This window comes from Seriola dumerili, unplaced genomic scaffold, assembly GCF_002260705.1.
Source record: "Seriola dumerili isolate Sdu_G_001 unplaced genomic scaffold, Sdu_1.0 BDQW01000149.1, whole genome shotgun sequence".
Classification (NCBI taxonomy): domain Eukaryota; kingdom Metazoa; phylum Chordata; class Actinopteri; order Carangiformes; family Carangidae; genus Seriola; species Seriola dumerili.
The window spans coordinates 3,983,332-3,997,879 of record NW_019174404.1 but is presented as its reverse complement, the minus strand read 5'-3'; the positions used below and the strand labels follow the sequence as shown (position 1 = coordinate 3,997,879).

At 40.0% G+C, this 14,548-nt stretch overlaps 2 protein-coding genes across 5 annotated transcripts; one reads left to right on the top strand and one right to left on the bottom strand.

The window, feature by feature from the left end:
- The first annotated feature begins 647 nt into the window (after positions 1 to 647).
- Positions 648 to 11,797, top strand: LOC111225712 (afadin-like). Its single transcript, XM_022750734.1, has 22 exons — positions 648 to 834; positions 1,507 to 1,613; positions 1,767 to 1,894; positions 2,005 to 2,102; positions 2,509 to 2,714; positions 2,844 to 2,989; positions 3,614 to 3,708; positions 3,865 to 4,136; positions 4,617 to 4,760; positions 7,171 to 7,369; positions 7,519 to 7,610; positions 7,710 to 7,799; positions 7,932 to 7,997; positions 8,124 to 8,197; positions 8,327 to 8,445; positions 8,536 to 8,700; positions 8,836 to 8,930; positions 9,326 to 9,466; positions 9,621 to 10,511; positions 11,119 to 11,218; positions 11,341 to 11,392; positions 11,704 to 11,797. Exons 1-22 carry the CDS (start codon positions 663 to 665, stop codon positions 11,795 to 11,797), a joined length of 3,546 nt encoding a protein of 1,181 aa, XP_022606455.1. The 5' UTR covers positions 648 to 662.
- On the bottom strand, positions 11,294 to 14,443 carry dusp23 (dual specificity phosphatase 23). Of its 4 annotated transcripts, none has more exons than XM_022750674.1 (5): positions 14,374 to 14,443; positions 13,909 to 13,939; positions 13,711 to 13,753; positions 13,171 to 13,450; positions 11,294 to 12,351 (listed from the first exon to the last, which is right to left on the bottom strand). In XM_022750674.1, exons 4-5 carry the CDS (start codon positions 13,438 to 13,440, stop codon positions 12,166 to 12,168), a joined length of 456 nt encoding a protein of 151 aa, XP_022606395.1. In that variant the 5' UTR covers positions 13,441 to 13,450; positions 13,711 to 13,753; positions 13,909 to 13,939; positions 14,374 to 14,443; the 3' UTR covers positions 11,294 to 12,165. The 4 variants fall into 4 exon arrangements, with proteins under 4 accessions (XP_022606395.1, XP_022606396.1, XP_022606397.1 ...); XM_022750675.1 differs by lacking the exon at positions 14,374 to 14,443 and adding an exon at positions 14,064 to 14,254; XM_022750676.1 differs by lacking the exon at positions 13,909 to 13,939 and having other exon boundaries at positions 14,374 to 14,436.
- Between the last annotated feature and the right edge of the window lie 105 nt (positions 14,444 to 14,548).

The window sequence follows — 14,548 nt, the reverse complement described above, 5'->3', positions numbered from 1 at the left end:
GCAAAGTCATGGACAGATTTAGAGTATATGCAACTGAGAGTAGTAATAGAAATACAACAATAGTAGAAATACTACTACGCTAGTAATTTACAGTGGTGGTCAGCGTTATAGTGTTAGGCACAGCTGTACAACCTTGATACGATTCTGATCTGATTTAAAGTTCATTTTGTTGTGACCATACATTGTAGGAACCTAAAATGATTTGACCTGGTGATGAAACATTCTGTACATTTAGTTTTAGTTTATACTTTACTGTGTCACACTTACAATCTTTTGCCCCCCTGTTCCTCTGTGTTCGGTCTTATTACTTGTCTGTTTCCTGTTCAGCAAACAGCAAATTTCATGAAATGCATTCTCTCTCATGATATTGATTGTGGGGCTGCAACTAAGTATTATATTCATTATTGATTTCCTGGTATCATTTAAGAATCTTACAACACTACATTGAGAAGGGGACATTTTCACTTTTTAAATTTAAATCCAAAGCAGCATTTTATAAATGTAAGACTGGCCTTTATTTATATATATAAAGTCTGTTCAACAATATTGTCTCAGTACACTTAACAGAATGAAGATGAACATGAAAAGAACAGAAACCACAGGACACACTAAAAAACAAACCGTTTTCTGTTTCCCGGCAGAACCAGGAGTTTCATGGCGTGATGCGCTTCTACTTTGAGGATCATGTTGAAGGAAATGTGGCCACAAAGTGCCTGCGTGTTTGCAGCAACTCCTCAACTCATGAGATTATTGAAACTCTCTCAGAGAAATTCAGGCCTGATATGAAAATGCTGACTACTAGTTATTCCCTGTATGAGATCCAAGCCAAGAAGGGTAAGCATTGAATTACTGAGGGTAATTGCAGTTAGACTGAGTCTGGCTCCGTCTTTGCCTATTTGGGATTGTGTAGCGCAGTGGATAAATTGTCACACTAAATCAGTGGTTCTCAAACCTTTTCTGGCATGGCCCCTTTCAGAAGGCAAAAAAAGTTCACAAACCCCCACCACACCACACAAATGTTTGACTGCTACTGTCATTAATGTGGATGTTTAATCTTTGGGTTTTGGACTTTTGGTCGAACCAAACAAGACATCATCTTTGGATATGGAAAGATTTTATGGGTATTTTTCAATTTTTTTTTTGGCAAAATGATTAATTGCAAAATAATGAGCAAATCAAATGATAATAGTTGCAATCTGAATATCTTCTGGTGTTTAACTGCTATTCAGACAGAACAAAACATTGAGGATGTCATGTGGAACGTTTGTTTGAAACGGACCGAAAAATTAATCAAAAGTCTATTTGGCAGATTAGTCGATAACTAAAATAATTAAAATAATTAATTTTAGCTTTCTATACAATTCTGTATTAGTGTACAACATGCTATAATGCCCATAGTTCCCTGCTCATTTAGGCTGTTTATGTGATTTCTCTTGGTCCAGCTGTTCCATAAACCGTTGAGGTTTATACTCTGACTAGTTTTCTTTGTTTTATATGTGGATTAAGAACGCAAACTGGACCTGGATGAGAGACCTTTGATTGTACAATTAAACTGGAACTCAGACAACAGAGAGGGACGTTTTGTGCTCAAGAAAGACAAGGAGAGTTTCCAGGTATTCTAAATCTCAACCTATTCTATCTATTGCATTAATTAACCAGTTGTATCTAGATTATGATTTAATTGTATGATAAACTAGTCTGTAGTTCTTTCCTTAACTCACACACCATCTCATATTTGTGCCTTTTTTATGTGTTGAACAATAAAGGAAAACTGTCATGAGAAGGAGAAAGGAGGTATGATCCAAAACTTCAAGAGGACACTGTCAAGAAAAGAAAAGAAGACAGAGAAGAGCAAAACTAAAGCTGCTGACAAGGTTTCAGGAGATGAGAACGGGTAAAATATTTCATTGTTCACTATGAATATTTATTTTTCAGACTACTGGCCCCAGGCCCACTGTACCTAACTGTCAGAAAAACATCCTGCCCTTTAAATCCAATATCCAGGTCATCTGAAAAGCCACTGAACAACAGCATTTATGGGCCTTACCATGAAACAAAACATTGCACAGACAACAAAAAGCACCAGAGCCAGACAGCCCCGGGTGAGTAATCTGCAAATTGTACAAAAATAGAAATTATAATGAACAAGTCTAGTGCATGAGCAATGTACTAACCATGCATACAATACAGGCATATTTCACTTCCAATCAATAAGAACTATATTTTACCACATAATCAGGATGGCTGCAAATCAGGTTTTTATATTCCTCATATGATTTCTCTTTGCTAAACTACAGGAGAAAAGCTCTCAGGAAATCTTCATCCTGATTTTTCAGATCAACCTGGATTACCATTTGGGATTAAATTATGTGATAACTGTGAGTATAAAATAAAAAGGTTTCCTTCCACAGTGCTATTTTCTAGTTTAATACCGCTCAAATTGGTAGCTCACTGCCCTTCCTTCTCATATTGTCCTCCTGCCCCCTGCTGGTGTCTTTTACATTTCAGATGAGGAGGCCTTCCTGTCTGCAGTCATAAATTACACCAACACCTCCACAGTTCATTTCAAGCTCTCACCTGCATACATTCTCTATGCCGTGGGACGCTTTGCTCTGCAGCGCCATTACAGGCAAGGCTCTCCACCATCAAGACGAACACACAGTGTAACCTCAATCACGAACAAAATGGTGGCCATGACAGGGAAGGTCATCCAGGCAAGTCTAAGAAACCACTTATTTACATTTGTTACATTTGCACAGATAAGACTGAATAACAGTTTATTGGAAAACTAAATACCAGATGTTCTGAGTTTAAATGACATCACTGCTATATTTGTCCTTCAGAGGCAGCAGACCATCGCTGGGGCTCTCGCCTTCTGGATAGCCAACTCCTCTGAGCTGCTAAATTTCTTGAAGCATGATAAAGACCTATGCCCGCTCACACAGCAAAGTCAGCTGGATCTCTCCCACCTGGTGCACAAAGCCTACAGGTAAATCAGCAGACCTGCAGCCTGAGTCAGAGTTTTACTGCAGCATATACTCAACAGCTCATCTAAGACCAAAGCCTTCTTCCTCCCATCAAACAGGTCACTGTGCAACAAAAGTGTAATCAGAAGTGTAGCTAAAATCATATGTGACCTTGCTCAACTCACTCTCCACCATCTCAAGATTTTGCCCTTTTCAAAGGGCACTGCAAGTCTCTATCCACCAGTTTTGGTGGATACATACTTAAAAATAGGTTCTTTCCCACTGCAAGAGCAACCCTGAACTCCCAAATCCCAACCATACAGTATACACATGCACTTCAGCACTGCTCTGCTATTGCAACATGCATTTTTCCCACCTTGTGAATATGATAGCAATGATGAATATTTGACAAAATGAGCAATAAGATAACGATTCTTCAGGCTTTAGGGAACGTGGATCACTTACTTCAATGTTTTATGATATTTTTCAGACCTAACAACTCAACAAAAAAAAAAGACAAATCGATCAATAATCAAAATAATAATTTTCAGCCCCAGAATACATCTCTCTATGTATTCTCCCAACCCAGGTTGTGTGGTGATCGTTAGCTAAAGGCTATGTTTTTATGTGTGTTTTATTCTCCCAAGTTGCCTGCTACAGTGTCTACAAAATGAGTTAACGAAGCACTTGCCAACTTTTTTGATTGATCCTGAGCAACATGGACCCCTGCCAGCTGGTATAGGTAACATTTATTCATTTAATACTAAGACAATAATTATTTCACTCAGTACACCATGTAGTTCAACACTCTTTGAAGAGCTGCAGTGCTGCAAGACATTTGGCCTTCTTTATCAAATACTATGCTGATGTCTTAGCACTTCTGTCCTGCTTGTTACAGAGCTGGTGCTGAACACCTTAATGAACACCATGTCTCTCTTACGACGCTGTCGGGTCAACCCTGCCCTCACCATCCAGCTCTTCTCCCAGCTCTTCCACTTCATCAGCACCTGGCTCTTCAACCAGCTCATGAGCCCAGAGGCCAACACTCCAGGCCTGCGCTCCCACTACTGGGGAGCAGCTCTCCGCCAGAGGCTCACCGCCATTGAAGCCTGGGCAGAGAGGCAGGGCCTAGAGCTGGCTGCTGACTGCCACTTAGGACACATCATCCAGGTCGGTCCCTCCCTGCACTACATGTCTGGATATTGGCAAAAACAAGGCTTAGACTGAGCTTTTAGGAAATATCAGATCAGTTTCTGCAACCACAAAAACAGCATTAAACCTGAATCAGATGTTATTTTCTTTGCACATTTTCTATTTCTTTGTTCAGTAATGTTAAGTTTGAGTAATGGGAACACTACATCACTGTAAATCGATGCAAGAGCATTTCATTATACTTTAAACTGTGTTTTAGAGCATTTCCACTGAAGCAAGACAGCATTTGGAGGAAATGCTGTCTTCCCTTTATTTTTGGGGTGCATACTGTTGGTCAAATATTATGACATTCAATATGAGCTTCTTTATAACACAATTACTTTATAAATTTGTTCATGCTTTTCAGTGTTTATCTCAGGTTTTACTCAGTGTCTGACCATATATTTGAAATTTCAGTTAGTACAAAATGTTAAAATACTGTTGCCTGGCTGTTTCTAGGCAACCGCACTCCTGACCATGAATAAGTACTCAATGGAAAACGCGAAGGACATCCATAATACCAGTTTCAAATTGAACTCACTGCAGCTGCAGACGTTGCTCGCAGGCTACCTCTACGCAAACAATGAGCCTCACATCCCCCCTGTGAGTACTTTGGGTGTGTTCCTCCACTACTTTTATGCTTCTGTTTTTTTTCCTGTTTGCAACTAAATATGTGATGTTGCTTTTGAGTGAAATCCTTGATTTTTGATATCAAGAGGAATCGTCTGAAGAAATTAAAGTACTACTACTAATCAGATCTCAGTCGCCAATTCATGTGGACAGGCAGGACACAGTGTTGATATGATACACATATGGTACATAGCAAATGATCACTATATAGATATAACCTTAAGTTTTACAATGCATGTGGCCAAGTGTAGCAGTAGCCTCAACCACAGAACAGAAGCTCGGCAGTATAGATTTAATAATATGAATAATTAACAATGACGAATATGATGATGAATAATATATGAAGAACAGTAAAGCGAGTTGTCACATTACCCGATTGCTTCTGAGTGAAATATTTCTCTAATACTTTGCTGAATATGAGGTGTGTGAAAAAAATTTTAATGTGACTACCTATCCCCTGGGTGACAAAAGCCAAATCAAGTTTCCCATTAGGCTATTATTACAGGACATTAATTTTGTAAATGGGCATGACAGAATTCATTTACAATATTATTCTCAATTAGAGCCTTGGTTTGCAATAAGCCAGTAGCAACCTCCTCCTAAACAACAGCAACAACCTAACTGGAAATATGGTACAAACTCAGTTCAGCCACTAAGATTCAAACAAACATTAATATTTCATCACCATAACTATCAAATAACATGAAATCATCACGATGCATGTGCCAAAAAAAGTCTGACTTTGTCTCATTCTCATCTGTATTGAGAGACAGGTTAATAGGCTGGTTAACAACATTTAGCTACCACTGTTTTGGATGTGGCACCTCCTTGCTTCACTTTATACAGCATTAAACAAAGTTAAACTACCATGTCTACAATGTGTTACAATATTCAGACACAATATGGTGTTTGTATTTATACTGTGTCCTACAAAAACAACCGAGAAGTGAGGAAGTTGTTAGGGTGAGGAAATACTTAGGTTAAAAATATTTTTATGTGGAATATATGTTTTTATGCAATTGTTTGTAAGAGTGTTTTAGGATTGGAAAAATACCTTTTTAAAACGGCTGTTTTTTTTTCCAATACTAATGGATGCTATCTGTGACTCTAATGTAGCTAGCTAAATACTAACATTAATAGATAGTAGAGGCACAAACTCCTATTAAGACAACCAAACTAATACAAATTGAATTTTGAAAAAAGAGTCCAGCCACTACAAGAAATTACTACACTACACATAAGTAGATGAAAGCAGTATAAAAGCACAAATAAAACAGCCACAAAACAGAACAAGAGAGCGTTAGTCGAGTAGCTATGTTAGCCAAACACACAAACAACAACTGACCTTAGCCAAAACTCAATGACAGCAGGAATCAACAAACACTTAGCTTGTTGAAGAATGAAGAGACGCAGTCGTCGTCACAGGCTGTTGACAACAGGTTAGAAAACTCTACTTTGAAGCAGCTAAACATTTGTGGCACCTGATGTACTGTTAGCTACTTAACAGCTAACGCAAACGAACGAAAACAGTCTGGGACATCGGCAGCAGCAGTGGGCGTGGCTTTGTCAATTTAAATATCCCGCCTTTACTGAAAAACGGCTAAATTCGTTACTGTTTGAATTACCATGAGTACTGATTAGAAAGTAACAAGGATTATCTGAAATAAACATTGGTCCAACAGTAACGCTCTCAAAAATACAGCCCCCAGTTTGTGAACCTGAAGAAACGTTAGAACATTACTGTCAGAAATATTATGCTGAGGAGGATACTGAACCTTAGAGAAATTAAGTTCAAATTTGATTTATTTGAGCTTTTACAAAGAAGTTCTGGAGATAAGTGTGATCTGTTTTTGTGTTTATGGATTTATCAGTACTATAATCTTTATGTTGCATGCTTTATTAAAGTAGTGAAACTAAAGTGTACACTGCAAGTATTACTGCAACTAAATTGCTAGCTATATGTGGAGTTGAAACCCCAAAATATGAATAAAGCAAATGGGAACTGCTTCAACTGCTGTTACCATGACAGCTATTACTGCTGTTACCATGACGACACCAACTAATTCCAGTCATTATAACAGCTTCTTCCTCTGCCAGTGGTTAAAGAAGTATTTAGGTCTTTACTGAAGTCACTAAAAGCATTACAAATCATGCACTCAAAATCTTACTTGATTAAAAGTATATAAGAATTATCAACAATCTGTCTCCACTGACAGAGTTCAGGGTCATCTGCAGGGTCTGCAGGGAGGTCTTCAGCATTGCTCAGGGTCACAGCAGGCAGATTGGAGCCTTGTCACAGAATGACAAATGTCAATCTATATACTAGAACGACCTTTTCCTGAAATATTTCCGCTGTCTGATCCACTTGTCGTCCTCGCTGCAGGATTTGATCGATGCTGTAGTGACGGCTGCTCAGGCCTCAGCAGACAACCTGATTCGGAGTGAAGGACGGGACATCCAGCTGGAGGAGAGCCTTGACCTCCACCTCCCCTTCCTGCTGCCAGAGGGAGGATACTCTTGTGACACTGTGAGAGGAATCCCTCCAGGGTTTAGGGAGTTTTTGGAGCCAATTTGCCAAAAAGGTATGGCACACTAAATATTCTTTCATATTTTAAAAAAATGTCAAAATCCAAAAATGATATCCCAGGGCTGTATTGTAAAGATAAGATAAACACACCTAGAATAGGTTATTTGTCAGGTATTTGTACTGGATGAAATCTTTCTCTTCCAGGACTCTGCTCTTTAACATCCCAGCCAAACTCCAAAGGTGACTGGACCGTATATTTCACTGAGTCTACACCCTCTGTAGAGAGCACATACTTGGTAAATACTCAGTGCCCCAGATGTGTTGACATAGAATTTAATTTCAAGATAAAATCAAGCATTTATGCAGCAGTCATACGTTTAATTCTTTTTCTTCAGAAAGCAGCACACAGAGAGCCAGAGATTGTGACTATCACACTGAACAAACCTCTCAACAGCGGTATGGGGATCAGCATCGTGGCTGCCAAGGTGACTACCTCAAATTTGACTAAATATTTTTTCCCTAATTGTGATGTGCTCACTAACTGGAACTATTCAAACACAGAAACTATCTGCTAGATGTCTCAGCTAATTAACACCCTCCCTCTTGTTTTGCCACAGGGAGCACGGCAGGGTAACCTTGGGATTTATATCAAATCTATTGTCAGGGGAGGACCAGCTGAAATGGTGAGATCTCACACATTTTTAATTCAGCTTAACTTGACGTGTGAATAGAAAACACAGCAGAATAATTTTAATGAAACTACACAAGGAAAGCTTGAAATAAATCTTGTGTGTCTCTACTGTGTGCAGAATGGCAGGTTAACAGCTGGGGACCAGCTGCTCAGTGTGGATGGTCGAAGCCTGGTCGGCCTAAGCCAAGAAAGGTAGCTACACAACAGTGTGTTTTTGTGAGATGGTCCCCATAGTTTTTAAATTAAAGACAGGTTGTGTTGCTAACAGTTTAATAAGACAATGGAATGGATGTTGACTTTAATAATTTTGTATTGATTTAGGGCAGCAACTATCATGGTGCAAACCGGCCCTGTTGTGACCTTACAGGTTGAAAAGTTTGGAGCGAGCTACCACGGCCTGGAGGCTCTGCTGAGCGAACCAGGTCCAGAGAGGACTGCAAGTAAGAACCAAGTAAACATAAAAATATTTTTTATTTCACTATCTGTCCTTTGTGACCTAATTAAGACTTCTCCTTTTCTTGCTTCACAAGGTGATAAAAGCAATGCTGAAGAGCTAAAGAGCGGTAAAGAGCTCATGCTGTACAGTGTGGTGGACGCTGGTCCCTCAGAACAGCTCCACGGAAGCAGCAAAAGGAAGAAAGAGCAGATAATGCAGAGAAACAGGCAGCTTTATCGGTCCAACCCCAACATGACCAGTGGGTGCACTTCTATTTTGACCACTTATTGCTCCCGGGCACATACAGTAAATGCCTTAATGTGAAATATGTTTAATGCTTGAGGGTGAGTCATAAGAACGACTCCTGTGTGTTTATTTTTTCTCCTTATTTCAGCAGACCTTTGCCTGGAGGATGGAGACGAACCTGTTGACCCTGTTGTGAGAGGGAGCAACATCGCTGCTGTTTCAAGTATCAACCTTTGCACTGATGTGAGATATTTGTTAGATAGTAGACCTTTTTTTTTAACCTTTGTGGTAAAGGCTACACACTTACTAGAAATATAATCAGGAACTTTTATTGACACTGACAAAAGTGATTTCGCTCTGAAAAAAGGGAAAATCTGATATTTCTTTACAGTTTCTCCACATTTTCATTTAAAATGCTTGTATTATTACTTTATTTGCCCTGGGCTTATATAGGCATTCCCACAATAGTTTGAATATCTGTTAAAATAATGTTTTTTCCCCACCCAATTTCTTGGCCACATTAGAAAACTGTGTCAGCTTAACACCCAAACTGGAGGGAAATATTGAATAGTAACAAAAATCTGCAGCTTTTGAATGAATTTATGACACAAAAAACACTTTTTTTGTCTCCTATTCAGACATTTCACAGGGAATACTTGACACTTCCTACCCCTAAATCCCAGGACAAGAACGTATCTGAATCCAGTCGACAACAGCAAACACTGAAAGTGTCTCTGAGACCTTTGGATGGACAGAGCTCCAATAAGAAGACCTTAATGGTAAATCTTGACATTCTTCAGACTCTAAAAATGTCATATATCATTATATGTTGTATTTGCTGAACAGGAAACAAAGGAAAATTGACTTAGTGTTCATAGAGTGATAAGGAGAACTAGGTTAATATTACTAAAACCTTTGTATTTACTCCTCTAGCGTCAAGCACGCTCACAGGAAAACTTGTGTATGGATGGTGGAGGCCCCCTGCTGGACAAAAGGCAGAACACGTGGGAGCAGCAGGAGCGGAGTGCAAATCAAACCATGAGCCACTATTCATCTTTCCCAATTCGCTCCAGTGTTTCTATTCACGACATCCTCTCTGATAACACTTCTCCCAAAAAACGACAGCAGGGCGCTCTCACAAGTGGCGCCGGTGTCTGGAGAGCCCCGTTTTCACAACATCCAACACCTACGCCTTCGGTTCAGCCCATACGTATAGACATCCCTGTAACCAGAGCAGTGAACACACAGTCAAATCCTCCTCTCATCACCTTCCAGAGTTCGTCTTTGCTGTCACTGAAGATGAGCCAAACTCTTAAAGTAAATGGACATGAACAAAACCAAGCTAACCATATTTATGCATGTCCCATTTCTGCAATGAAGAAGCTACCTCAGCCCTCGCTTTCATCACAGCAGCAACGACCCAGCATATTCAGGGGTCAAGCAGTAAAACCCCAAGTAAGCATCACTCCAACAAAACATGTTTCCTTCCAAGAGCCTCCCACTCAACAGAAGCAGCGCACGGGCCCTATGAAGCAGACAGACCCCCAGGAGCTGTCTGACCCGTGGAGGAGGGAGGCCCAGGAGAAGCTGGAGAAGCAGCAGAGGCTTCAGGCGGTGGAGCTCCTGGAGCAGGAGGTGCAGGAGCTCCAGGCTAAAGTGAAGCGCTCTGCGGTGGAGAACGACCGACTCCGAAAACTCAGCCTGGAGTGGCAGTTTCAGAAGAGGCTGCAGGAGATTCAGCAGAGAGGAGAGGATGAGGATGAGGAGGAAGATGAGGAGTTGGACATGATGGTGACGATACAGCAGCTGGAGACGAGAGCACAGGTGAAACACACGTCACAGGTCTCAGCTATAGGGAAAATCCACACTAAAATACAGCTATCAGTGATAGGCTTCTTACTTCATTTTGTTGTGCATGTCAATTTTGAAGTGCCCAGAGGTTTTGTGGGAAATGTAGGCAGATTAGCCAGGTTAAAGGAAAGTGTACGAAACATTTAATACCTAAATAACTTCTAGAAATAAACATAACATGGAGATACATAACACAGAGACACGGAGATTCCCCTAACACTGCGACCAAACATATGGTGAGATTTTATTTATCATTTAGCATTATGGTTTAACCTGTTAAAACATGTTTATAATGTCTTGGGACAGTGGTAGTTCACATGACACAGGTTATACTAAAACACAATTTGTAAATTACTATTCCATGATCATAGTATATATATTTATTTATATTTATAGTGTTTTAAATGTTTCTACTTTCTCTGGTAACACTCTATAAGATCAGTATTTGAATCAGATCGGAGTATTTCTGTGACTCCAGTCTAAATATCAAGCGACAAAAGTAAGTCACCAGCGTGTACTTAGGTGATATTTAAAAAGCCGTAATAACCTAAATCTGATCCTTTTTTCCCCCGATCTTTAGAGCAAAAGAAGCTCTGGAGGAAACGTCAACAGCCAACTGAAAGAGTCGGAAAATCAGACAGGAAATCATCTCTCCCGAGAGGAAGACAAGGCGGAGACAGGTCATTTTTCACTTGTGAATAAAAAATAACGTCATATTTTGCAGTCACTTTCATAAAAGAGGCAGTCCTCACCAAACATATATTTTCTTTATTTTCAATTGCAACATTTCTGTGTCTGGCAGGTCAGAGACCAACCGGACTGACTGAAGACGCTCACAACATGGCATCAGAAGAGTGAGTTTATATTTTTTGGCAATTGAAGAGAAACATTAAAATTAAATAAAATCTAACACAGGGCTATTTATGGAGCATTTCTATTCATGATGACTTAATGAAACAAATGTATATGCACAGCTGTGTAGCATCACAGCAGGATTATTACATTAGCCTATTCTGCTTCTTAAATTTCTTTCTCTCCACTTTACAAGGGTTTGAAAAGAAAATCCCTGAGTAAAATAAATCTGCAGATGACACTATGTGCTGTTTGTGTCCCATATAAGTAATAAAATTCAAGTATTTCTTCTCATATCATTGTTTACTTGCAGAAACCAGGAGGAGAAAATCAAGAGACCAACGGCTCCTGAAAAGCTCACATTCAAGGAGCGTCAGCGTCTCTTTTCCCTGGCGTCCAGTGCGTAAATGAGGGTTGAAGCTGTGTAAACAGAAACCTCAGAAGAAGACCATGTCTATATAAAGAAAAGTAATAATGTGCTAGCTAAACAGTATATAGTACCATTTAAAAAGGCAGCGTGTGTATGTATTAACTGCAGAAATGTTTGTCTTAGTTAAATGTCACAAGGGCATATGGTAATTTCAACATTTGAGTTCATTGTTGTTGTCTGGGACTTTCAGTGTTTTGATCTGATTTGTATTTTCTTATTCCTACATAATAAAGTATTAATTTAGGGAAATAACTGAGGTACCTCTTCCCATCATTTTGTACTTATTAACTGTAATAATCATGGCTACATCTGCTTCCTAACAGATGCAAACGTGTTACTTTAAAGTTACTTGGTGCGCTGATAAAACTGCACCACTGCTTTCTCTTGTTCATGAGTTTCGATTGAGCCTCGCCTCAGTCTGCGGATCTCATTGATGGCGTCGATGCCTGAAATCTTCCTCGTCTTCACCAGGTAGCAGGCCAGCATGGTCCCAGTTCTCCCATGGCCATGCATGCAGTGCACTGCTACACCCTGAAAAGGAACAATACAATATTTACTTTGGTTAATCAGCTGTAACCATGCACACACCCTGCATTAGTTTCTGTTACGAGACAGGAAATTGCACTTTATTTTTACAAGCTGAAACAGTTGAATGATCAGTCCATCAGCAAGGAAATTAAATGCCAACAATTTAGATCAAGTAGTTACATATATTTGATTCAGCGATTTGATTCAGCGTAGGTTTTTTTTTTAAATATTTTCTTATTCCTACATTATAAATTATTAATTTAGGAGTATAAATGAGGCACTTCTCCCCATTGTTTTTGTACTTATTAACTATAAATAATCACTGCTACATCTGCTTCCTAACCGATGCAAAAGTGTTACTTTATTCCCCCTGTAAATGTTACGTGGTGTGCTGATAAAACTGCACCACTGCTTTCTCTTGTTCGTGAGTTTCGATCAAAACTATTTTCCTTGGCACAGCGTTAACACCGGACGCAACCTGAGCTCGGGGGAGCTGGGGATCGAACCGCCAACCCCGGGGTCTGCGGCCAACCTGCAGGCCAACATGGTGTGCAATTCTATACACTGACAAAGACTGTTACAACCTTTTTCCTTTTTGATTCATGCTCTTTGGAGAAACTGCAAGGTTGTGAAAGGCAGTTTTTCCCTTCCACTATCTCATGGGCTCAACTAAGCTCGATGCCAAATGTTTAAAGTTACAGAACTGTAGCTTGTGAGCCAGCGTACGATACTATACTTGACCCTGGAGAGTCCTTTAAGTACTTATGGATGGAAGCATAACCATCCATCACATCACAATCTATCAAGTGTCCGAGATCTTACCTCCCCCTTGGAGTTGGCCTCTTCCACGACAGAGAGGAATCTATCGATCTGACTCGGTGAAGGAGGAGTGAAGTCAGTTATCTTGATGTGGTGCAGCTGTAACTCCGGGCACGAGTCATGGTAAGGTGGTTTTCTCTCACACAGGCAAACCAGGTGTTTGATACCGTTGTCCAGCAGGTACTGGTATTCAGATGTCATCCTTGGCAGTGCCAGTCCGGCCAGTTTGCCTGGCTCGACCCAGGAGAAATTGTGTGGAGGGGTCGATGTCATGATTGTAAAACTGAGGAGAGACAGACAGAGTCATGTCAAGTTTATTTGCATGCACCACTGATGTGCTTTATTAAACCACTTAATAAACAGTGAAAACTTGCAATGAAAGTATGCATCAAACACTCTCTCGGATTTAAAAATGAGGGATAAGTCCTTTAACATAGTACTATTGTTATGCACGTTAATACAAGAGTGGCCCGGTGAGACATGCTGCAAATATTTTTTACCTGGCTTTTGGCAAGTAGAAGCAAGTATTTCAGCAAATATTACCTTTTCAACAAGTTGACTGATTCGGGTGAAGCGGTTGTCGAGCCTGTGAGAAAGCACACAAAGTAAACAACAGGAGTGGGACACTTTAAAACAGCTATTTGCCTAGCCGACATTAGCATACTGGCTAGTCCAGATAGTTCAGTGTCTTACTGAGGGATTAGTTTAATAGTACATGTTTAAACAGAATAAGACACAGACCTGATGTGGAAATACACCCACCAGACTCCACCTAGTTTTACAGAAAGATCAGAAGAACAAGACAAGAGCTTAGCATGTAGTTTAGCTACTGTGTCAAGAAACTATTTCACAGCCGCTTACAGCTAACTAGCTAACAGCTAGTGTCATATACATACCAACTCGTTGCTAAAGCGAAGACATTCGCTATTAATCAATAGTCAGACAGTAACAAGTTTGTTTCAAAGCTCTGTCTCTCCCGCAAACCACCTGCAAAGTTACTTGCGGGTTTTCTTTGTGAAGAGTTAGTGTTCTGCTACTTGTCGAGCTGGTGCTATCTAGCTAACCATCGAGCTAATTCGCCAAGTTAACTGAGACAAACCTTCCGTCCGCTCCCTACAGTAACAGTAGCTACAAGTACATTATACAACCGAGGATATCTGAAGTCTGTTGCAATGCTAGGTGGGGTAGTGCAGTAGTTAAGCTTACCGGCCGGTTCAACGGCGTGGAAAACAGCTGTCACTGTAACTCAGTGTGAAAGGCTAAGTGAGATAATGAGACCAGCAGCAGTTATCATTTCATATATTTGATATATATATTCATTAGAAAGAATCTGTGTTTTAACGGCTCCATCGCCATTTGGACCGTAGAAGTTCTTTACTAT

What these genes read in the sequence shown, in the direction of transcription:
- LOC111225712 (XM_022750734.1), top strand. Translation starts at nt 663, where the DNA reads ATGCGCTTCTACTTTGAGGATCATGTTGAAGGAAATGTGGCCACAAAG. An exon ending in GTCGGCCTAAGCCAAGAAAG is followed by an intron (nt 8,198 to 8,326) that starts GTAGCTACACAA and finishes GTATTGATTTAG; the next exon opens with GGCAGCAACTATCATGGTGC. An exon ending in GTATCAACCTTTGCACTGAT is followed by an intron (nt 8,931 to 9,325) that starts GTGAGATATTTG and finishes TCTCCTATTCAG; the next exon opens with ACATTTCACAGGGAATACTT.
- dusp23 (XM_022750674.1), bottom strand. Translation starts at nt 13,440, where the DNA reads ATGACATCGACCCCTCCACACAATTTCTCCTGGGTCGAGCCAGGCAAA. An exon ending in AGGCCAACTCCAAGGGGGAG is followed by an intron (nt 12,352 to 13,170) that starts GTAAGATCTCGG and finishes GTTCCTTTTCAG; the next exon opens with GGTGTAGCAGTGCACTGCAT.